Genomic DNA, 18985 nt, shown 5'->3' on the forward strand with positions numbered 1-18985 from the left:
TGTAACATGCTGGCAAGGACTGACAATCTGCTGATAATTTAGGGAATAGTACTAATGTAGGAAATAGAACTAATTTAGGAAATGTCACAGTTATTTCAACAATGCAGCAATTTTTTATGGGACAACCTGACTTCAGAGACCAGAGTGATAATAGATTGTTGGTTGATATGCACAATGCATTATTGTTATATCTGAGGCACCATCCATTGTTGCGATGCGCAATACTTAGTGATGATCATGTTCCAATGGCATAAAATTGCCCATTATTTCAATATTGTATTGAGTGTGTTGCCACCCTTTCTTGACGTAAAAAAATAGGAGAAGCTTTTAGGAGCATTGGCTGCTATTGATTATTCAGGTTCCCATAGCAATGTTTCTAGCAATGATTCAGGCTTACTGCATGACAGTATCGCATTTCATCATAAAGATGCTAAACAAATACTGTGTATGTCTTTGAATAATATTGGAAGTATATAGGTGCTTTTGCTTCATATTTATTTATGTAAGTTTTTCTGTGGAAAATTGTTTTAATTGGATGATAAGGCATGTCTTTTGTGTCTTATTTATTAAAGTAAGTGTTTTCCTAAGCAAATTGTGAAAACATTGGACAGGTTTAGGTGTCTTTTGTGGAGTGTTCTCCAGGAAAATTTGAGTAGCAAGTTATATTTTGAAAGTAGCCGGCGACTTAGCAATAAAACAGGTGTATTTGTACCATTTCAATTGATACTTATTTTTTGCTTTTTTCTCTCCATTTAGCCCATTAAACAGTTTTAAATTGAATCTAGTAACACTTTATTGTGCAGAGTGTCATTTGTTTTCAAAAATCAGTGATTAACTGTGTTGTATATATTAGAGTTTATGCTTATTTTCTTTGTTGTTTAATCTTCATGTAAAATTGTTTACATAACCTCAAACTGCATCTGTGATATTGCCAATTTTATTATCATCACATAAAGTGTAATCTATGGAGAAAAAACTTCATAGTTTAGCAAATGATTGTTCAAAACCGATGCAAGGAATGTTAAGTCCCATTTTTATATCAAGATGGCTTAAAAACAGAAAGTTAACAGCAACAACAAATAGAGTCATGTAAGTCTTTCTGATTCGCTGATTTCTTATATACATACCACTAGAATGGAGTGTACAATGGTTGAAAAGCAAAACATTGGCGGCTTAATGAAAACCTAGCAGTCGAATCTGTTAAGTTTTTGAAATATTTCAAGTACCTTGTGGCTATAATGATTGAATACGCTGGGTAAATGTTTTGGGTCAACAAAGTCATTTCCTTCATGGTTTTGTGAATTCAATGGATGACATCTTGGTTGATCAACCTTTTAAATTAACCCAGTTTTATTGCTGTTTTCTCAAACTTTCAAGCTGTAAAATAAAACAGTTATTTGTTGAGGTGTTATACTTCATAAAATGATCCATTTGTTTGGTTTTTTAAATGCAAGTAAAATATTAAAGGCTTACAAACAATATAAAATTATGTACAATGATTTTATTGATGATAATTCAGTTACTTCCATTTATTTTAATGATCATCAATGAGATGGGTATAGTTAAAACAAGTAATTGCATGTTTTATATAATATTGTATTGTTATTGGAATCTGAATTTATTGTTTTTGTTGCAATTATAATAAGCACTGCAATAGAAAACAAATGTGTTATAAAATTATTAAAAACTCATGTACATGATTATGTTTCTTCATATGTTTTATTATAATTATAATAATTATAGTAATGAATGAAACTAAGGGATACTTGTGTTACAAATGACTTTAAAACAATTTCATTTATTTTATAGTAAATTATATACATTTATATTTAAATACTTGTGTAAGGTTATATATTTTACAAAAGTTGTGTTAAGTTTTCATTCTCATCGTACATAAAAGCTGTTGCCAGACAAGCTCATTAAGTGTCATCAATCTAACGATTCAATAATGGTTTTTGTTCGATTGTTTCATCCTTTAAAAGTGTATGCCAGACAGCATATTGGCTCTCCCAAAGATTTTTTACTGATGTGATATTTTGTTTATGTTTTTATTGTACTACTGGAAATGGCATTTTATTGTCCCCTACCGGTTTCACCGGAGGGGACTTATGGTTTGCGCTCTGTGTGTCTGTCTGTCTGTCTGTCTGTGAGTCTGTCTATCACACTTTTCTGGATCCTGCGATGACTTTAAAAGTTCTTAATATTTTGTCATGAAACTTGCTATGGCAACAAATAGACTAGAAATACTGCTGAAAATGGTGGTTTTCTGGATCTTGCGATAACTTAAAAAGACAAATAGACTAGAAATACTGCTGAAAATGGTGGTTTTCTGGATCTTGCGATAACTTAAAAAGTTCTTAATATTTTTTCATGAAACTTGCAACATAGATAGATGGAAATATGGACATTATGCACATCATTTCATTTTGTCCCTACTTCAAAAAAATAATAATCTAAAATTGGTGGAATTTCTGACAATGATGAAGCCGGTAGGGGACCATATTGCTTGACAATAGCCTTGTTACCATTATTTTACTGATATATTTTTGTTTCCAACCTTTTGTAAGACTGGATATGACATTTTATTACAATCACATATTTGTTACTTTTTTATTCACAAAAAGGTCTATTATGATAAATAAGAGAATAATTTCTGATATATTGCTGGGTTTAGTGTCTTCTTGGTGTTTGTAATTGTTACTTAGCATTGAATTAATGCTCATAAATGCTGTCATGTTATCGTATTTGCTTGGGTTTGTGGCCGACCTACATTTTACGTTTTAGCTCAACATTCTTTTTGAATAAGAGGCTTAATCTACTGCTGTGACTGGTATACTTATTTAAGCTCACCTTTCGCTGATGAAGCATATTCCATTTCTCAAATCAATTTCATTTGTCTTTAGGCCAATACTTTAATGTTAAATGTAATGTGACTTTCTTGTTCAGCGAGTTTTCAAATGAAAAACAAACAAATATTTTTATATTGAGAAATTCAAATTTCAATGCTTTTCTGTCTTACAAGTTTGTTTAAACTTATACACTTCAACACCGTTATTTCGAACACCGATAATCCGAAGTCACCGTTATTTTGAAGTATTTTTCAGGTCCCGATTTTGGTTCTCCTTTGTTTAATGTAAAATTTCATTGTTAATCCGAACTTCGTTAAACCGAAGAAATCGTTAATTCGAAGTGATTCAGTTGGTTCCAACACTATAATTCGCACCTAATTATCAATCTTTAATCTGAAGTCAAAACTGCAAAATACGGTGCGTAATTTCACACCTTTGTCGTGGCGTGTCAAAAGCCGATCATTACACCTTTGTGGTCTGCGCGAATGCCGTTGTTCAGAGATACATCGCGTATTAGTTAAAACAAATGTTTCATTTCCGAAAATGTATTCATATGTATGTATGTCTGATAATTTGTGCTATTCTTTATATTTTATATGTTCTGTAATTAGACAAATATAAAAACAAGAAAAAGATTCGTTTTATTCCTCCGTTTGTTACAAGTGGAAATCTATTTGCTATCTGACTAGTTTACGCTTTTAAGTAAGCGTGTAACAAAACCATGCGAATTCCACAACGTTTCATTTTTACAGAATCAAAGAAGTCTTCTGTCAAATGTTTATTTCGAATTATCGTTAATCCGAAGTATTTTAACGGTCCCGACGACTTCGAAATAACGGTGTTGAAGTGTATTTGTATTTGTAATGCATATGTGTTTTATCAGTTTTATTTGCTCGATAATTTACGGTATAGTCTGACATAATTATACTACGCACCCAAATTTCGCCATCAGGGTTCGCATAATGCTTTATTAACCTTCAATATCTCCATATCACTGTTCCTACTACAGTCATTCAATTGAAAATACACTCATGTGTTCAGGGTCATTATGTGAGGTCAGTGACAAAGTTCAATAACTCTTACCTGCAATTCAGCAGAATTATGCCGCTTTTTCTTACTTAGAAAATTGGTAACGGCAACTTTGCACATGTGTAAGGGGTCATTGTGTAAGGTCACAGACAATGGTCCAAAACTCAGACTGGCAATTGAGGTGAGTTATGTCCCTTTGTGTTCTTAGAACACTCGGGTATATGTTTGCGTGCAACAACTCCTATCTCTAGCTTACATATAGCATCATCCATGGGATTGCATTTGAGGCCAATTGGGTCATGGTCAAGGTCATTGTTGCTAAAAATATAAACTGTTTTTATGCCCCCGGATCGAATGATCGGGGGTATATTGTTTTTGGTCTGTCTGTCTGTCTTGTCTGTCTGTCTGTCTGTCTGTCTGTCTGTCTGTCTGTCTGTCTGTCTGTCTGTCTGTCTGTCTGTCTGTCTGTCTGTCTGTCTGTCTGTCTGTCTGTCTGTCTGTCTGTCTGTCTGTCTGTCTGTCTGTCTGTCTGTCTGTCTGTCTGTCTGTCTGTCTGTCTGTCTGTCCCAAAACTTTAACCGTACAGTAAAACTTTGCAATAACTTTTGATATATTGAACATAGCAACTTTATATTTGGCATGCATGTGTATCTCATGGAGCTGCACATTTTGAGTGGTGAAAGGTCAACATCATCCTTCAAGGTCAAAGGTAAAAAAAAAGTGGCGCATTAGTGGTCATTGTGTTTCTGACAAACATATCTCTAGTTTTTCTGTAACCTCAGTCAGGATTACATTCTGGTCTAGCAAGGGTCTGTATGTAGGGCCAGTGGGGTCAAGGTCACTGTGGATGAAATAGATAAAGTTTTTACTCAATAACTTTAGTTTGGGTTTCTGTAATTGTGTAATTACTATAAATTCAACAATGGTTTATGCTTTTGTCTGGAAGAGGGAATTTTCTGTGTAGGAAGCTTAAATGCAGACTTTGTTTACAAAGTTAATTGAAAGTTTATTAAATTTAACTTAATAAATTCGCGAAAATTTGAAAATCTTGTTTCTTTTTATGGTCACAATTCTGGTTTTATTTATAATTTATTATCTTTTAGTTTACATATACTATATAAATACAACAGACATTAAATTTTAAATATGTTTTTGTAATTAAGATATAAAGTGACTGACAGAAAACCTTCGTTATACTATCAAAGCAATAGCATGGTTTACTGAGCGCAATTTGTTTGGACAGCTCTTGTTTTACTTAAAAAAATTGCTAAGAAAATTTGACAAGTTGATGCTTTTGGCCATTTAAAAGAATATGTTTACCATATTACTGCAATAGGTTATAACCTTACTGTCTTTGCATTAATCTTCATTTGTGAAGCCCATTCTATTATGGTAGTTTGTTCAGTCTTACGCTGACCCAAAATATTCAAATGAGATTAAAAGATTTTTTTTGAGTGGAAAGAAAAGATTATGTTGTTTTTTTTTTTGGGGGGGGGATATGTCTTTATAATCCTTATTATCAATACTATACTGTTTCCTTGATACTGTACTTAATACTTGATACATAACAAAGTTATACAATAATTTGTAATTGACTCCGTTACAGGTGTTGTTTTTTTTCCATTTTCTAAAACCATTAAATCTTTCTCTATTGCCTGTTTTATACTTTCTTCTATCAGCACAATGTTTACATTAATGAAAAGATAAACAAATTTGAATACTACATTTGCTACATACCTTTGTGTTGGAAACATTTACCTGTAGGTAAAATTAAATTAATAATGACCATAGATAGCTCCTATCGTGAGTGAAAACTGGATTTTGCAAGATTAAGGGGAAAGGTTTGTTGACTGAAACAGTGTTTATTTTAATTGTAATCTGTACTTATACATGGGATGGATGGAACATAAAAGTGACAGGCCAAAGGTTTAACTGACATGTGTCCCAGTACTGTAGTGTCTTGTTGATAATCAGTTAATGTTATACTAAAATCAGATACTGGTGGGAATTATGTTACACAAAATCAAAGTTGACTGGTTTTTACTAGCATTTGTGATACTTTGATTGTGAAATGTGAAACTTTATTATATTCTTAATGTGTTAATTACATATACAAATGCAAAAATGATTTTGAGCCAGTTTGTGATCAGTGTATACATATTGGAATTGTGGTAATATTTATGAAGTTGCTAAAAGATTTAAAATATAAGGTTTTTACATTTAATATGTTTTGAATTAAATGTGTAATTCTTGAATTAAGAGTTCTCATGTAAAAATTTAATTGGTTAGATTAATTATTCAGCGCATAAACATTTGACAACATATAGCCAGCAAATTACTCTTGAAATATGTTTTCACAATTAGCTATTTTACTGATGGTTTATTGCATTAATGTATATTACAATGTGTTGTAAATCAAGCAGGTTTTATTGGTCAAACTATTATTGTATGTATGATAAGAGATATTGAGCTTCCAATAGAATTTTTCTATTCACAAAAGTGTATTTGTCAGACAGGTTGCGCTTCTTTCTGTTTGCATCTACATAACATTGTCACAGCTTATACCATGTCTCATTTAATTAACCAAGACCCATGCCCCGCCCCGATCCCATTTCCTCAAAAAATGCTCTAAATAAGCATTTTTTGTTTTGAAGTCTAACTATCATTTAGGTCAGTAAATTCTAAGCTCCCTTGTGTTGTATCTCAGAGCAATGTGCCAACAATTTGCCAGTTGAGATAAAGTGCTTTTTGAAGAATTAAAAGATTATGATTTCATAGAAATTATCAAAATATTCAGATAGTGCTACGCACATAATTCCCGTAGCTAATACTTAGTAAGCATGCTTATCTGCAGGCAATATTAATGGCCAGTGTTTGTGTTTACTTTCAGGTGCTATCTAAACCCAATCAAGCCTCGTCCAATCAAGACAGTGATCTGAGCTTAGGTCTCGACGGAACATCTGATGAGGTAAAATACGCGAAATATTATTTTGAACATTATGAGGAAGCACTTCTTTGTTTGGCATTTACTTTAAAGTTTAAAAAAAAATTAATATGATGGTATGGAAGTCCATGGTTTAATTAAACATGCCAAATACTTTGTTATTCAATAAATTAAAAAAATAAAATAAAAATAAACACGGATTGTTAAAACTTAAATTATGAAATTGATTATTTATCATATAACAAGTGTCAAAATGTAATTGTACCTTTCACATTTAGCCCACTGTCTTGATTATACATCATATATGTCAATGAATAATAAACAATTATTTTCTTTAAGTAAATGATTTGTATTAATTTTAAAAAGTATTCTTGCAACTTAATATTAAACCTCACATTGAACAAGAATGATATAATAATTTGCTGGTTGTTTGGTAATCTTATATGTTAAGATGTTCAGACTTAGAAACATAATAGGACTTCCTGCCAGGGGCCAAGAGATGCAATCTGTATGAACAACTTTGTACTTGACAGGTATCCTGCTAACTCCAATGATATATGTGATTAAGTTCACTGTGTGATATCATATGTACATCTTGTAGCCTTCAGGTAGGGACATCATCCATTACAAAGGAGATCATGTTTTTTTAATTGCTGATACACTAGATTTGTCTGTCCTGTTGTTGAATTGATAGCCACATTTAGCTTATGGTACTAATGATTGTCATCTCATGCATTGTGACAAAGAAAAGTATGTTTAATGTATTCTTAATGTGATATATTGTTGGTGTATCTTACAACAATTGACTATTAAGGATTTTAGATTGAGTAAAATTTACTGAATAAATTACTCCCTGAATCTATAACAATAAAATGGAGTATATCAATGTTACCCATTATTTATAAAATTGCTCTTATATATTAAATTGTGAAAAACCCATTGTAAATTCTCTTCCAAAAGAAGTTATGAATTAAAAAGTAACTTTGAACAAATAATAACATGTGATGTTAAAGAAATTTGTATTAAAATTCATTTAGCACACATATATTTTACAAATGTCTTTTCTTTACTCAATTGTGAGTTAGAGCTATGAGCTACTGAAATCTCAATTGTGAGTTAGAGCTATGAGCTACTCAAATCCCGATTGTGAGTTAGAGCTATGAGCTACTCAAATCTCAATTGTGAGTTAGAGTTATGAGCAACTCAAATCTCAATTGTGAGTTAGCGCTTTGTGAGTTAGAGCTATGAGCTATTCAAATCCCAATTGTGAGTTAGAGCTATGAGCTACTCAAATCTCAATTGTGTGTTAGCGCTTTGTGAGTTAGAGCTATGAGCTACTCAAATCTCAATTGTGAGTTAGCGCTTTGTGAGTTAGAGCTATGAGCTACTCAAATCCCAATTGTGAGTTAGCACTTTGTGAGTTAGAGCTATGAGCTACTCAAATCCCAATTGTGAGTTAGAGCTATGAGCTACTCAAATCCCAATTGTGAGTTAGAGCTATGAGCTACTCAAATCCCAATTGTGAGTTAGCGCTTTGTGAGTTAGAGCTATGAGCTACTCAAATCCCAATTGTGAGTTAGGGCTTTGTGAGTTAGAGCTATGAGCTACTCAAATCCCAATTGTGAGTTAGCGCTTTGTGAGTTAGAGCTATGAGCTACTCAAATCCCAATTGTGAGTTAGCGCTTTGTGAGTTAGAGCTATGAGCTACTCAAATCTCAATTGTGAGTTAGAGCTATGAGCTACTCAAATCCCAATTGTGAGTTAGCGCTTTGTGAGTTAGAGCTATGAGCTACTCAAATCTCAATTGTGAATTAGCGCTTTGTGAGTTAGAGCTATGAGCTACTCAAATCCCAATTGTGAGTTAGCGCTTTGTGAGTTAGAGCTATGAGCTACTCAAATCTCAATTGTGAGTTAGAGCTATGAGCTACTCAAATCCCAATTGTGAGTTAGAGCTATGAGCTACTCAAATCCCAATTGTGAGTTAGAGCTATGAGCTACTCAAATCCCAATTGTGAGTTAGAGCTATGAGCTACTCAAATCTCAATTGTGAGTTAGAGCTATGAGCTACTCAAATCCCAATTGTGAGTTAGCGCTTTGTGAGTTCAGAGCTATGAGCTACTCAAATCTCAATTGTGAGTTAGCGCTTTGTGAGTTAGAGCTATGAGCTACTCATATCCCAATTGTGAGTTAGGGCTTTGTGAGTTAGAGCTATGAGCTACTCAAATCCCAATTGTGAGTTAGCGCTTTGTGAGTTAGAGTTATGAGCTACTCAAATCTCAATTGTGAGTTAGCGCTTTGTGTGTTAGAGCTATGAGCTACTCAAATCCCAATTGTGAGTTAGAGCTATGAGCTACTCAAATCCCAATTGTGAGTTAGCGCTTTGTGAGTTAGAGCTATGAGCTACTCAAATCCCAATTGTGAGTTAGGGCTTTGTGAGTTAGAGCTATGAGCTACTCAAATCCCAATTGTGAGTTAGCGCTTTGTGAGTTAGAGCTATGAGCTACTCAAATCCCAATTGTGAGTTAGCGCTTTGTGAGTTAGAGCTATGAGCTACTCAAATCTCAATTGTGAGTTAGAGCTATGAGCTACTCAAATCCCAATTGTGAGTTAGCGCTTTGTGAGTTAGAGCTATGAGCTACTCAAATCTCAATTGTGAATTAGCGCTTTGTGAGTTAGAGCTATGAGCTACTCAAATCCCAATTGTGAGTTAGCGCTTTGTGAGTTAGAGCTATGAGCTACTCAAATCTCAATTGTGAGTTAGAGCTATGAGCTACTCAAATCCCAATTGTGAGTTAGAGCTATGAGCTACTCAAATCCCAATTGTGAGTTAGAGCTATGAGCTACTCAAATCCCAATTGTGAGTTAGAGCTATGAGCTACTCAAATCTCAATTGTGAGTTAGAGCTATGAGCTACTCAAATCCCAATTGTGAGTTAGCGCTTTGTGAGTTCAGAGCTATGAGCTACTCAAATCTCAATTGTGAGTTAGCGCTTTGTGAGTTAGAGCTATGAGCTACTCATATCCCAATTGTGAGTTAGGGCTTTGTGAGTTAGAGCTATGAGCTACTCAAATCCCAATTGTGAGTTAGCGCTTTGTGAGTTAGAGTTATGAGCTACTCAAATCTCAATTGTGAGTTAGCGCTTTGTGTGTTAGAGCTATGAGCTACTCAAATCCCAATTGTGAGTTAGAGCTATGAGCTACTCAAATCCCAATTGTGAGTTAGAGCTATGAGCTACTGAAATCCCAATTGTGAGTTAGAACTATGAGCTACTGAAATCCCAATTGTGAGTTAGAAATATGAGCTACTGAAATCCCAATTGTGAGTTAGAGCTATGATACAATGATGAATAAAAGAGTTTTGGGCTTTATCAATGGAACCCATTAATGGCACAAAAAGGTGAAAAAATCACTATGCATTCATACTTGACATGAAACAGATAATCCTATTATTAGTTTGCAATGATGTGTATTTAGGGGCAGAAAGTAATGTCTGCTGAGGGCTAAATTTCTTAAGGAACTTTCAGAAAAGAACTATGTCTACAAAATTGTTTCTATGTATTCAGACTTCCTGCTGAGTAAGCATTTTACTTATCCATTTTTTGAAACCCATGTCAACATTATTTTTTTTCATTCTTAATATTTTGTCTATGCATTTGAGATGCAGTGGCCTTTTAGTTGTAACAACAGTTGGGAAGGGGGAACAAACATTTGTATGATTGGCCTCACTCACAACTAGTGGATTATTATGATGACAATATTTGCCAATAATAGATAACAAAGGGTAAAAGGTTAAATAATGAAAAAAAAGTAAAAGTCAGATTTTTTCAGCTTCACACCTGAGTAATTGCGATAGGGACACAATCAATACAAAAGGATATATTTGTGTTTAGTTTAAGCATAGGCTAGGGACACAGACATTATTTTAAATTATCTATATGACATAAAACTGATTTAATTTGGTCATATGTTCATATAAGTGCTTGATTTGCATCTCTTTGGTGGCAATTCTATTCTCTGTAATGGAATTAAAAGATTTCAATTACTCACATTGCAATTTCTGTCTTAATCTGGAATTTATACATTTAAAAATGAATCAGATCGCAATTACTGTCCCAATTTTGGAATTAATAAATATAAATGAATCAGGTTGCAATTCCATTCTAAATCTTGGAATTCATAAATTTCTATTAGTCAGATGTATATTAGCATAGAAATGCATGCCATATTGATTCTCAGCCTTTCCTGGGGCAAAACTTACTTAATATGGTTGCCTCTGATGAAATTCTATCATGGAATCGAAATAGATAAAACACTTAAACTAAATGGAAAGTCTGCCTGTTAGACTAGCTTAGTAAGGCAGAAACGGCAGGGGAAATGTTTGACAACAAAAATGTGTGTTACTTTTAATGGATTGAATTCTTGTCACAATATAGCTTAACTTCAAAGAATACAATATTTATTGGTATGATATGTATTTTTATCAGATTCTTTCTGTGATATGATAAGAAAAAACAAATACAATAAACAAACATGGCTGTTTATTATAAAGAGACAAGAAATCAATTTGATCATTGTACTAACAAAATCCTTGGGTTTTGTTATATGCTGTATACATCATTTATGTTAATATCAGTCATCGGCTTATAATTTCAATATTGTTGTTTTGTATGAACAAAAGGTACACTTTTATAACATGATGTTTGCAAAATTTCAAGTGTTTTGTTGAGACTACTCAATATGTAGTTTTCACTATAGTTGAGAGTGTTGGCATGCCTGCATACATTCTGCCTGAGCTTGTCTGCACCGTAACTTCAGGATTCATCATGCAATTTTGAAATCTTACTTTCCACAAATTTTTATGGTGTAGAGATGGCATGTCGTCTTCAAGACATGTGTCTCTTGCTTAAAGGTGAAGGTCGCATTTAGAGGTATAGGTCAAATTTGGGCATAATGCATTTTGTCCGGACAGTAAATCCACCATTTATCAAGCAATTAAAAAAAATCAAATTATATTCACGATGGACAGCCAACAAATCAATTTGCAGGACTTGAATCCCTTGCTCAAAGGTCACTCTTGATTATTACCCAATTATAGGAATCTGCAGCTTGTACCACTTGTGGGTTGTTCAAAGGTCAAAGTCATACTGAAAGGTCAATGCTCCAATGTGCTTGATATACTGTTGGTTTTGTCTCTGTTTTTCCTAATCTTACAGTTTTTGCAGCCAAGTTTGATGTTCTACTAAATTGCCTTAGCAACTGCAAAATTAGGATACTTCCTTAAAAAGAAAAATCAACAGTTTTAACAGTGTCTGTTCTCTTTGTGAAAGATTTATCATTTAATCATAAAATTGATTTGTATTTTTATTGAAAGATTGCATTTTATCTACAGAGGGCATTACTGTTTTCAAACAGGCCTTGTTTGCTCTTGGATTAACGTTGGTTCTAATAACGAAAAAAAAAAGTTGTTTCTATCCAAATGCGTTTGTTTGTAGGTGTACATTTACGATTAGGTGCATTTGACAAAATGCACTGCTCCCAGATGCATAAAAGTGACAGTTGGACACTGCAGATGATCTGATAAATCATTGTTTATGATATCCACCATTTGCTGACAATAACACAGGCTGTCAAATGCCTTAACCAGCCCATCTGCGTTATTGGTACCTATGTCAACTACAGGTGGATACGTAGTACATATTAGAAATGCAATGTGAAAACTGTGTGCTTTCTCCTAATAAAGTTGTTGTTTTGTACATAAATCACATTTTAGGCGGATACTTGTAGAATGACATACAATGCAGTTGCATGTTTCAAAGGAGTTATTACATACACTGTGATAGCAGTGCTGTGAATAGATGTTATCTGGTGCAAGGTTGGAAACATAAGGTTTTGGACATATGCAGACAACAAATAGTGGAGTTGATACTTACATGTCTGGGTATTGTTTAAATGTTCAACTCCAAAGCAGCTATGATAAGGAGATAAATTAGCTAATTGCACAAAAATGTCAGTGTGCTTGTTTTGTATTGGCTCTCCTGAGCACCAAGTTCTCATTGTAAGCTGTTGTGGTCACCATATGACAAGTGTCTGGTCTTGTGTGTCATTTGCAGTCAACTTTGAGCTTGTAATAGCACTAGAGGCCACATTTTTCAACCAATGATGATGAAACAAGTATGTTTAGCTTGAAGATATCTAGGCCAAGTTTGAATCTTGTTCATGTATGTCAGAAACCAGGTAACCAGGGAAAATCCTAGAAAAAACCTGTTATGACTATATAGGCCAAACATATGTCCCACTCTTGATGAAACTTGTTCACAATGTTTATCTCGTCAATATCTAATTACCGTCAGAAGGCAAAATTAATGTATCAATCTCGAATGAACTTGGTTAGAATGCTTGTCTTGATAATAGAGCTCTGTTATATGTAATGGCGTTATAATTTAGTGAATATCAAACTACTGGATATTGTTTTGGCGTTGTTCATCCGTCTTTCCGTCCGTCTTTCTGTCTGTCCGGAGCCATATCTTGGATGTGCTTTGGCGGATTTAATTGAAACTTGGTATGAGTATATGGATAAAAGGATGATGCAGGCCAAATGGCGTTGTACAACATCTTGTAATAATGGAGTTATGGCCCTTTGTATCTTGAAAAATGCTTTTTTGAGTGTCAAATATAACACTTTTTTGTCCAGAAGCATATTGGCGGGGGATATCGATTAAACAAATTTGCTTGTTAATTCCATGTAATGCTATTGTTTAGTGCCATACATATTAAATTTTACCTTTATTACAAATGTAAACTTTTTCATTTCAAGTAACATTTATGGCAAGCATTTTTCATGTGTCAGACAACAAATTACCCAATTTGTCATATGGTTACACTGTGATTATACCTGGAGCCAGGGTTTTCTTATTGTTAAATTCAGGCTATTGTTTTAACCCTTTCCCACTTAGAGCCAAAGTGGGAATGGCTATGTGCAAACAGCATAAAACCAGAACAGCCTGCTCAGGTTTTATGCTGTTTGCTGCTCATCAGTATCAAGGTTTGGAGATGAAGCATTAACAAGATCTATTAAGGAAGGTCTTAAATATAATTTAACTTTATAAGGGACTACAAATGCCTGAAAATACGTATCTATGTGGTAAAGAGTTAAATCATGTATGGTGTTTCAGCCATATATATCAAATTTATTTAAAGGATAATTTTAATGCCATAACAAGAGCTGTCGCCATAGGATGACATATGCCCTCTATAAACGATTTGATAGAAGTTATAGCATTTTTCGAAACCTATACACAGATTTCGAAACCTAAACGCAGACCCTAAGTTCAAGATCAAGGTCACAGGGGTCAAAATTTGTGTGCGTATGGAAAGGCCTTGTCCATATAAACATGCATACCAAATATGAAGGTTATATCTCAAAGGACATAGAAGTTATGAGCATTTTTCGAAACCTAAACACAGATTTCGAAACCTATACGCAGGGACATAGAAGTTATGAGCATTTTTCGAAACCTATACGCAGATTTCGAAACCTAAACCCGGACCCTAACTTCAAGGTAAAGGTCACAGGGGTAAAAAATTGTGTGTGTATGGAAAGGCCTTGTCCATATACACATGCATACCAAATATGAAGGTAATATCTCAAGGGACATAGAAGTTATGAGCATTTTTCGAAACCTAATCGCAGATTTCGAAACCTAAACGCGGACCCTAAGTTCAAGGTCAAGGTCATAGGGGTAAAAAATTGTGTGCATATAGAAAGGCCTTGTCCATATACACATGCATACCAAATATGAAGGTTATATCTCAAAGGACATAGAAGTTATGAGCATTTTTCGAAACCTAAACACAGATTTCGAAACCTAAACGCGACCCTTAGTTCAAGGTTTAGGCCAAAGGGGTGAAATTTTGTGTGCGTATGGAAAGGCCTCGTGCATATACACATGCATACCAAATACGAAGATTATATCTCAAGGGACATAGAAGTTATGAGCATTTTTCGAAACTTAAACGCAGATTTCAAAACCTAAACGCGGACCCCAAGTTCAAGGTCAGGGTCACAGGGGTGAAAATTTGTGTGCGTATGGAAAGGCCTCGTCCATATACACGTGCATACCAAATATGAAGGTTATTTCTCAAGGGACATAGAAGTTATGAGGATTTTTCGAAACCTAAATGCAAAGTGTGACGGAAAGACAGACGGACAGACGAACGGACAGTCTGATCACTATATGCCCCCTTTTTTTCGAAAGGGAGCATAAAAAACACTGTTTCAAGGTTTGAAATCATTCACTGGCTGAAGAATCCCCAGTTGAGCACTTAAAATTGCTTTTGTGTAAGCCTCTCGTAATGGATCATAGTGAGGCAACCAAATATAGACAAAAATATGAATCATCAATGCATATTCCAGTTATTTTTTACATTAACAAATATTTTGACATTGGTTCTGGCTGCCCAATCATCATCAGTCAACAGCCAGCAAGCTTGCACAGATTGCTCCCTATGGATGTGTACACAGTAGCAGGGTTTGGCTGGCTGCTGTTAGCCGATAGCTGTCCCGAATAAGTCACAGAGCTCCGTCAATGTGCCACCAAGCAAATCAATGGTGCACTGCAGCTGTGTGCGTCATAGTGATATATATGTTTATGATATGTCAGGGAGTCTACGAAGTTCAATGCTAATAGCAGTAACATTATATCCATTTACAGGAATATTCAAAAGTCAAGAAGATGAGCTCTTCTTTACCAAGTGTGGGTAAGTTGTGTTGATTATTTATATTTAATTGGTTTATATGAGCCACGCGCTTTGGAGACAGGTTTTAATGCATTTGTGGTAAGTGTTGTCTCAGAATGAGCCTGTGCAGTCCTCACAGGCTTATCAGGGAGGACACTCTCTGCTTGAACTGGATTTTTGCTAAAAAGAGACTTGTTTAAAAAAATATATTTAAGCTGAAAAGTGTCATCACAAGCTTATTTGGGACAACACTTAACACTCATGCATTAAGCCCAGTTTTCCTAAAACAAAGCTCATATGAATTCCATGATATTAATGATATTGAATTCAAAGCTGCTGTTCAACAGCTCTGATAAACTGTGTGAATAGTTGTTGAAAGAACGCTGACAGAATGTTATTAATGTAATCATGTACAGGTTGCTATATATGATTTCAAATGAAGATAACATTCTGCACTTTATAGATAGGCTTACTATATTATGTGTGTTGCAAAATAAAACTCATATATGTGTTGAACAAAACATTCCAAATGATATGGTTTAAGCAAACAAATATAAGGCTGTATTTGAACTGACCATAAGCAAGACTAGATTTACTTTGCAATAAGTCATTAAAAATGGCAAAATTTCCATGTGGAACAAAGATTTGTTAAATGTTTATCTATCTAAATTTACAACTGATGCAGGCATGGGAATACATCTGATGCTTTACTTTTTTTTGTATTTCAGATTAAATAAAAAAAAATTTTAGATTCTGTTAATACCTGATTGAAGTCTGTCTGTTTATTATACTGTATACATCAGCGGCTCTTCATGAGACAGAGCTTTATGCATGTGTATTGATAGAATATTCGGTTTAAAGTAAGTTTCTTCTAAAAGAGACTTCTCTTCTATGTGAAAAGTGTCGTCCCTGATTAGCCTGAGTGGGCTGCACAATTAAGCTACTAAGTCTGGGACGACACTTTACGCAAATGCATATAGCCCTGTTCTTCCAGAGGGTGTTGCAAAAGTGTTATTGGGGTTTGGAAGTGCCAAGCTCTGGAAATTCAGAACAACTTGAAACACTTATTCTCATACATGCATAGTCGACGTCCATGTGGAAGACTTCGAGGTGGTGCAGAGGAACAGAAATACCTCGTTGTCAAATGAGGCCGCAAAACATCGCATCTCTGTGAAACCCAAGTCCCGTAGGCTCTCAACCAAGATGTCGATGAAGAAACGAGATGTGAGTTTACACATAAGTTTGCTATTAAATCACAGAAATATATGGCTGCCTAATTAATTATTGTATGTACTTTAGCAGCCATAAATGAACATTTTGAAGAGAGTACTCACTTGAGGCTGCTTAATTAATAATTGTATGAACTTGAGCAGCCATAAATGAACTTTTGTTTTTTGAAGAGAGTACTTGTACTTACTATGTAACTGTTTTAACCCATTTATGCCTAGTGGACTCTCCCATCCTTCTAAATTGGATCAATTTATTTCCAAAATTAGGGATGTCTAGTATATTTATTTCTATATTTAGAATATTTCTAACAGAAATTCCTTTAAGCAAACAGCGCATACCCTGATGAGACGCCGTATCATGCGGCCTCTCATCTGGGTCTACGCTGTTTGCCATGGCCTTTTTTCTAGACGCTAGGCATAAATGGGTTAGAAGTATACTTTAACATGCTGAGGTTTTTTATTACCAGTTAATTTACCTGTTACAATAATAGTTTAAACAGTTAATGTTTTAGAAACCAGTTGCATCCCTTGTGGAAATGTAAACAAAAAACCATCCATCATTAAATGTATATTTATATTAAGACACGAAGCTTGTTTGTGAAAAAATGTTTAATGCAATGTTTTCTCGATTCCACAGAAGTCCCCTGCACCAATGTCACTAGCAGATGTACAAGAGGAGAGTCCTTCTAAGGCGGCACCAACAGGTAGTTTGGATGTTTATAGGCTGTGCTCTGTAAAAAAGGGGTTAAATGCATGTGCATGCCACACAGGCTTATCAGGGACGACACTTTGCGCTTTTATGATATTTTTCGTTTCAAGAATGTCTCTTCTTAGCAAAAATCAAGTTAAGGCGGAAAGTGTTGTCCCTGATTAGCCTGTGCAGACTGCACAGACTAATCAGGGACAACACTTTACGCACATGCATTAAACCCCCTTTTCTCAGAGCCGGTTAATTATTCATGTACACATGTACGGTTCAAAGCCAATTTTAAATAGGATTTTCAAGGGACTTGTTCACAGTAAAAATGATAATTTTCCAACTATTTTGTACAGATTAAAAAATTAATTTACAGTAAACATCAGTTAAGTGATAACACAAAAGACATAGACTTGAACTGAAAATACAATTTTGTTTACTGATACTTTTCATTATTAATTGAATAAATTAAAAAGCATCACAAAGGTGAAACGATTGAGTTATTGGGAGCGTTCTGTGGTTTTTGTGATACTTTATGTCATAACGTGGATTGCTTGTATAAAGTATACAATATATTACAATATATAGCAGAACAGATGACCCAGTATTCAGGCTCTATAAAGGTCATTGGTTTGAGACTAGCCCAGGGGCTGGCATCTGTGAACAATACCCTCTAAGACAGAGCAATAAGCTTATGGTTTAACCCTTTGCCACTCAGAAGCAATGTGAAAATGGCTATGTGCAAATAGCATAAAACCAGAACAGCCTGCGAGTAACTCGCAGTCTGTTCAGGTTTTATACTGTTTGCTGCTCATCAGTTTATAAGGTTTGGAGATGAAGCCTTAAAAACTTGAACCTAATAAGGTCTTAAATTTAATTTAACTTTCTAAGGGACTACACATGCGTGAAAATACATATCTAAGTGATAAAGGGTTAATAAAAAGAAATAATAAATGGCATTATTTTCAGTCCTGTACTTAACGTTAACTCAAACATCATGCTCAAATCAAAAGCTCTTATGTAAGTGTGCATGGAACAATGGAAAGATTAGAAACCTTTTTGGTTTGACCTTTAAGTGTTTGTCTCATTAAGTAGCTTCATGAAACTATTCGCAGCCCTGTTTTCGCTATATCCTGCATGCGACTTTACGATAAAGGCAAATACATGGTCAGATAAATGTAATGAACAGCTAGACAAGATAGCATTAACATAAAATGTGTTTTACTAAGCCTATAGAAAAATCACTTTTAATGTTACCTCTTTAAAAACACTTCAAAACCTCTTTTATTTGTTTTGTTTATTTCCAAAAAACAAAAGTTTTCCCACCAACATCTAATGAACTGAAATGTAAGATTTCATCTGTAGACAATCAAAGTTGGTGCGTTGATTACTTGTCATTTAAATTGCCTGAGGGCATTTGATGAACTTCCCTTGCCTGTGTAAATGTAATTTTGATCTGTTGACAGTGTTTAACATGTAAGTGCAAATGTAACAGACTTACA

General features: G+C 34.3%; 1 protein-coding gene across 2 annotated transcripts in view; it reads left to right on the top strand.

Moving 5' to 3' along the window:
- The window catches only part of LOC127877462 (nucleolar and coiled-body phosphoprotein 1-like), a 36189-nt gene that overhangs the window by 11560 nt on the left and 5644 nt on the right, over positions 1-18985 (top strand). For both annotated transcript variants that reach the window (XM_052423371.1, XM_052423370.1), the window contains exons 5-8: positions 6769-6846; positions 15533-15578; positions 16642-16781; positions 17424-17490. In XM_052423371.1, the coding sequence (XP_052279331.1) occupies positions 6769-6846; positions 15533-15578; positions 16642-16781; positions 17424-17490 (331 nt within the window). The remainder of the gene's footprint in view (positions 1-6768; positions 6847-15532; positions 15579-16641; positions 16782-17423; positions 17491-18985) is intronic.

The sequence above is a fragment of the Dreissena polymorpha genome, chromosome 4, assembly GCF_020536995.1.
Source record: "Dreissena polymorpha isolate Duluth1 chromosome 4, UMN_Dpol_1.0, whole genome shotgun sequence".
NCBI classification, from domain to species: Eukaryota; Metazoa; Mollusca; class Bivalvia; order Myida; family Dreissenidae; genus Dreissena; species Dreissena polymorpha.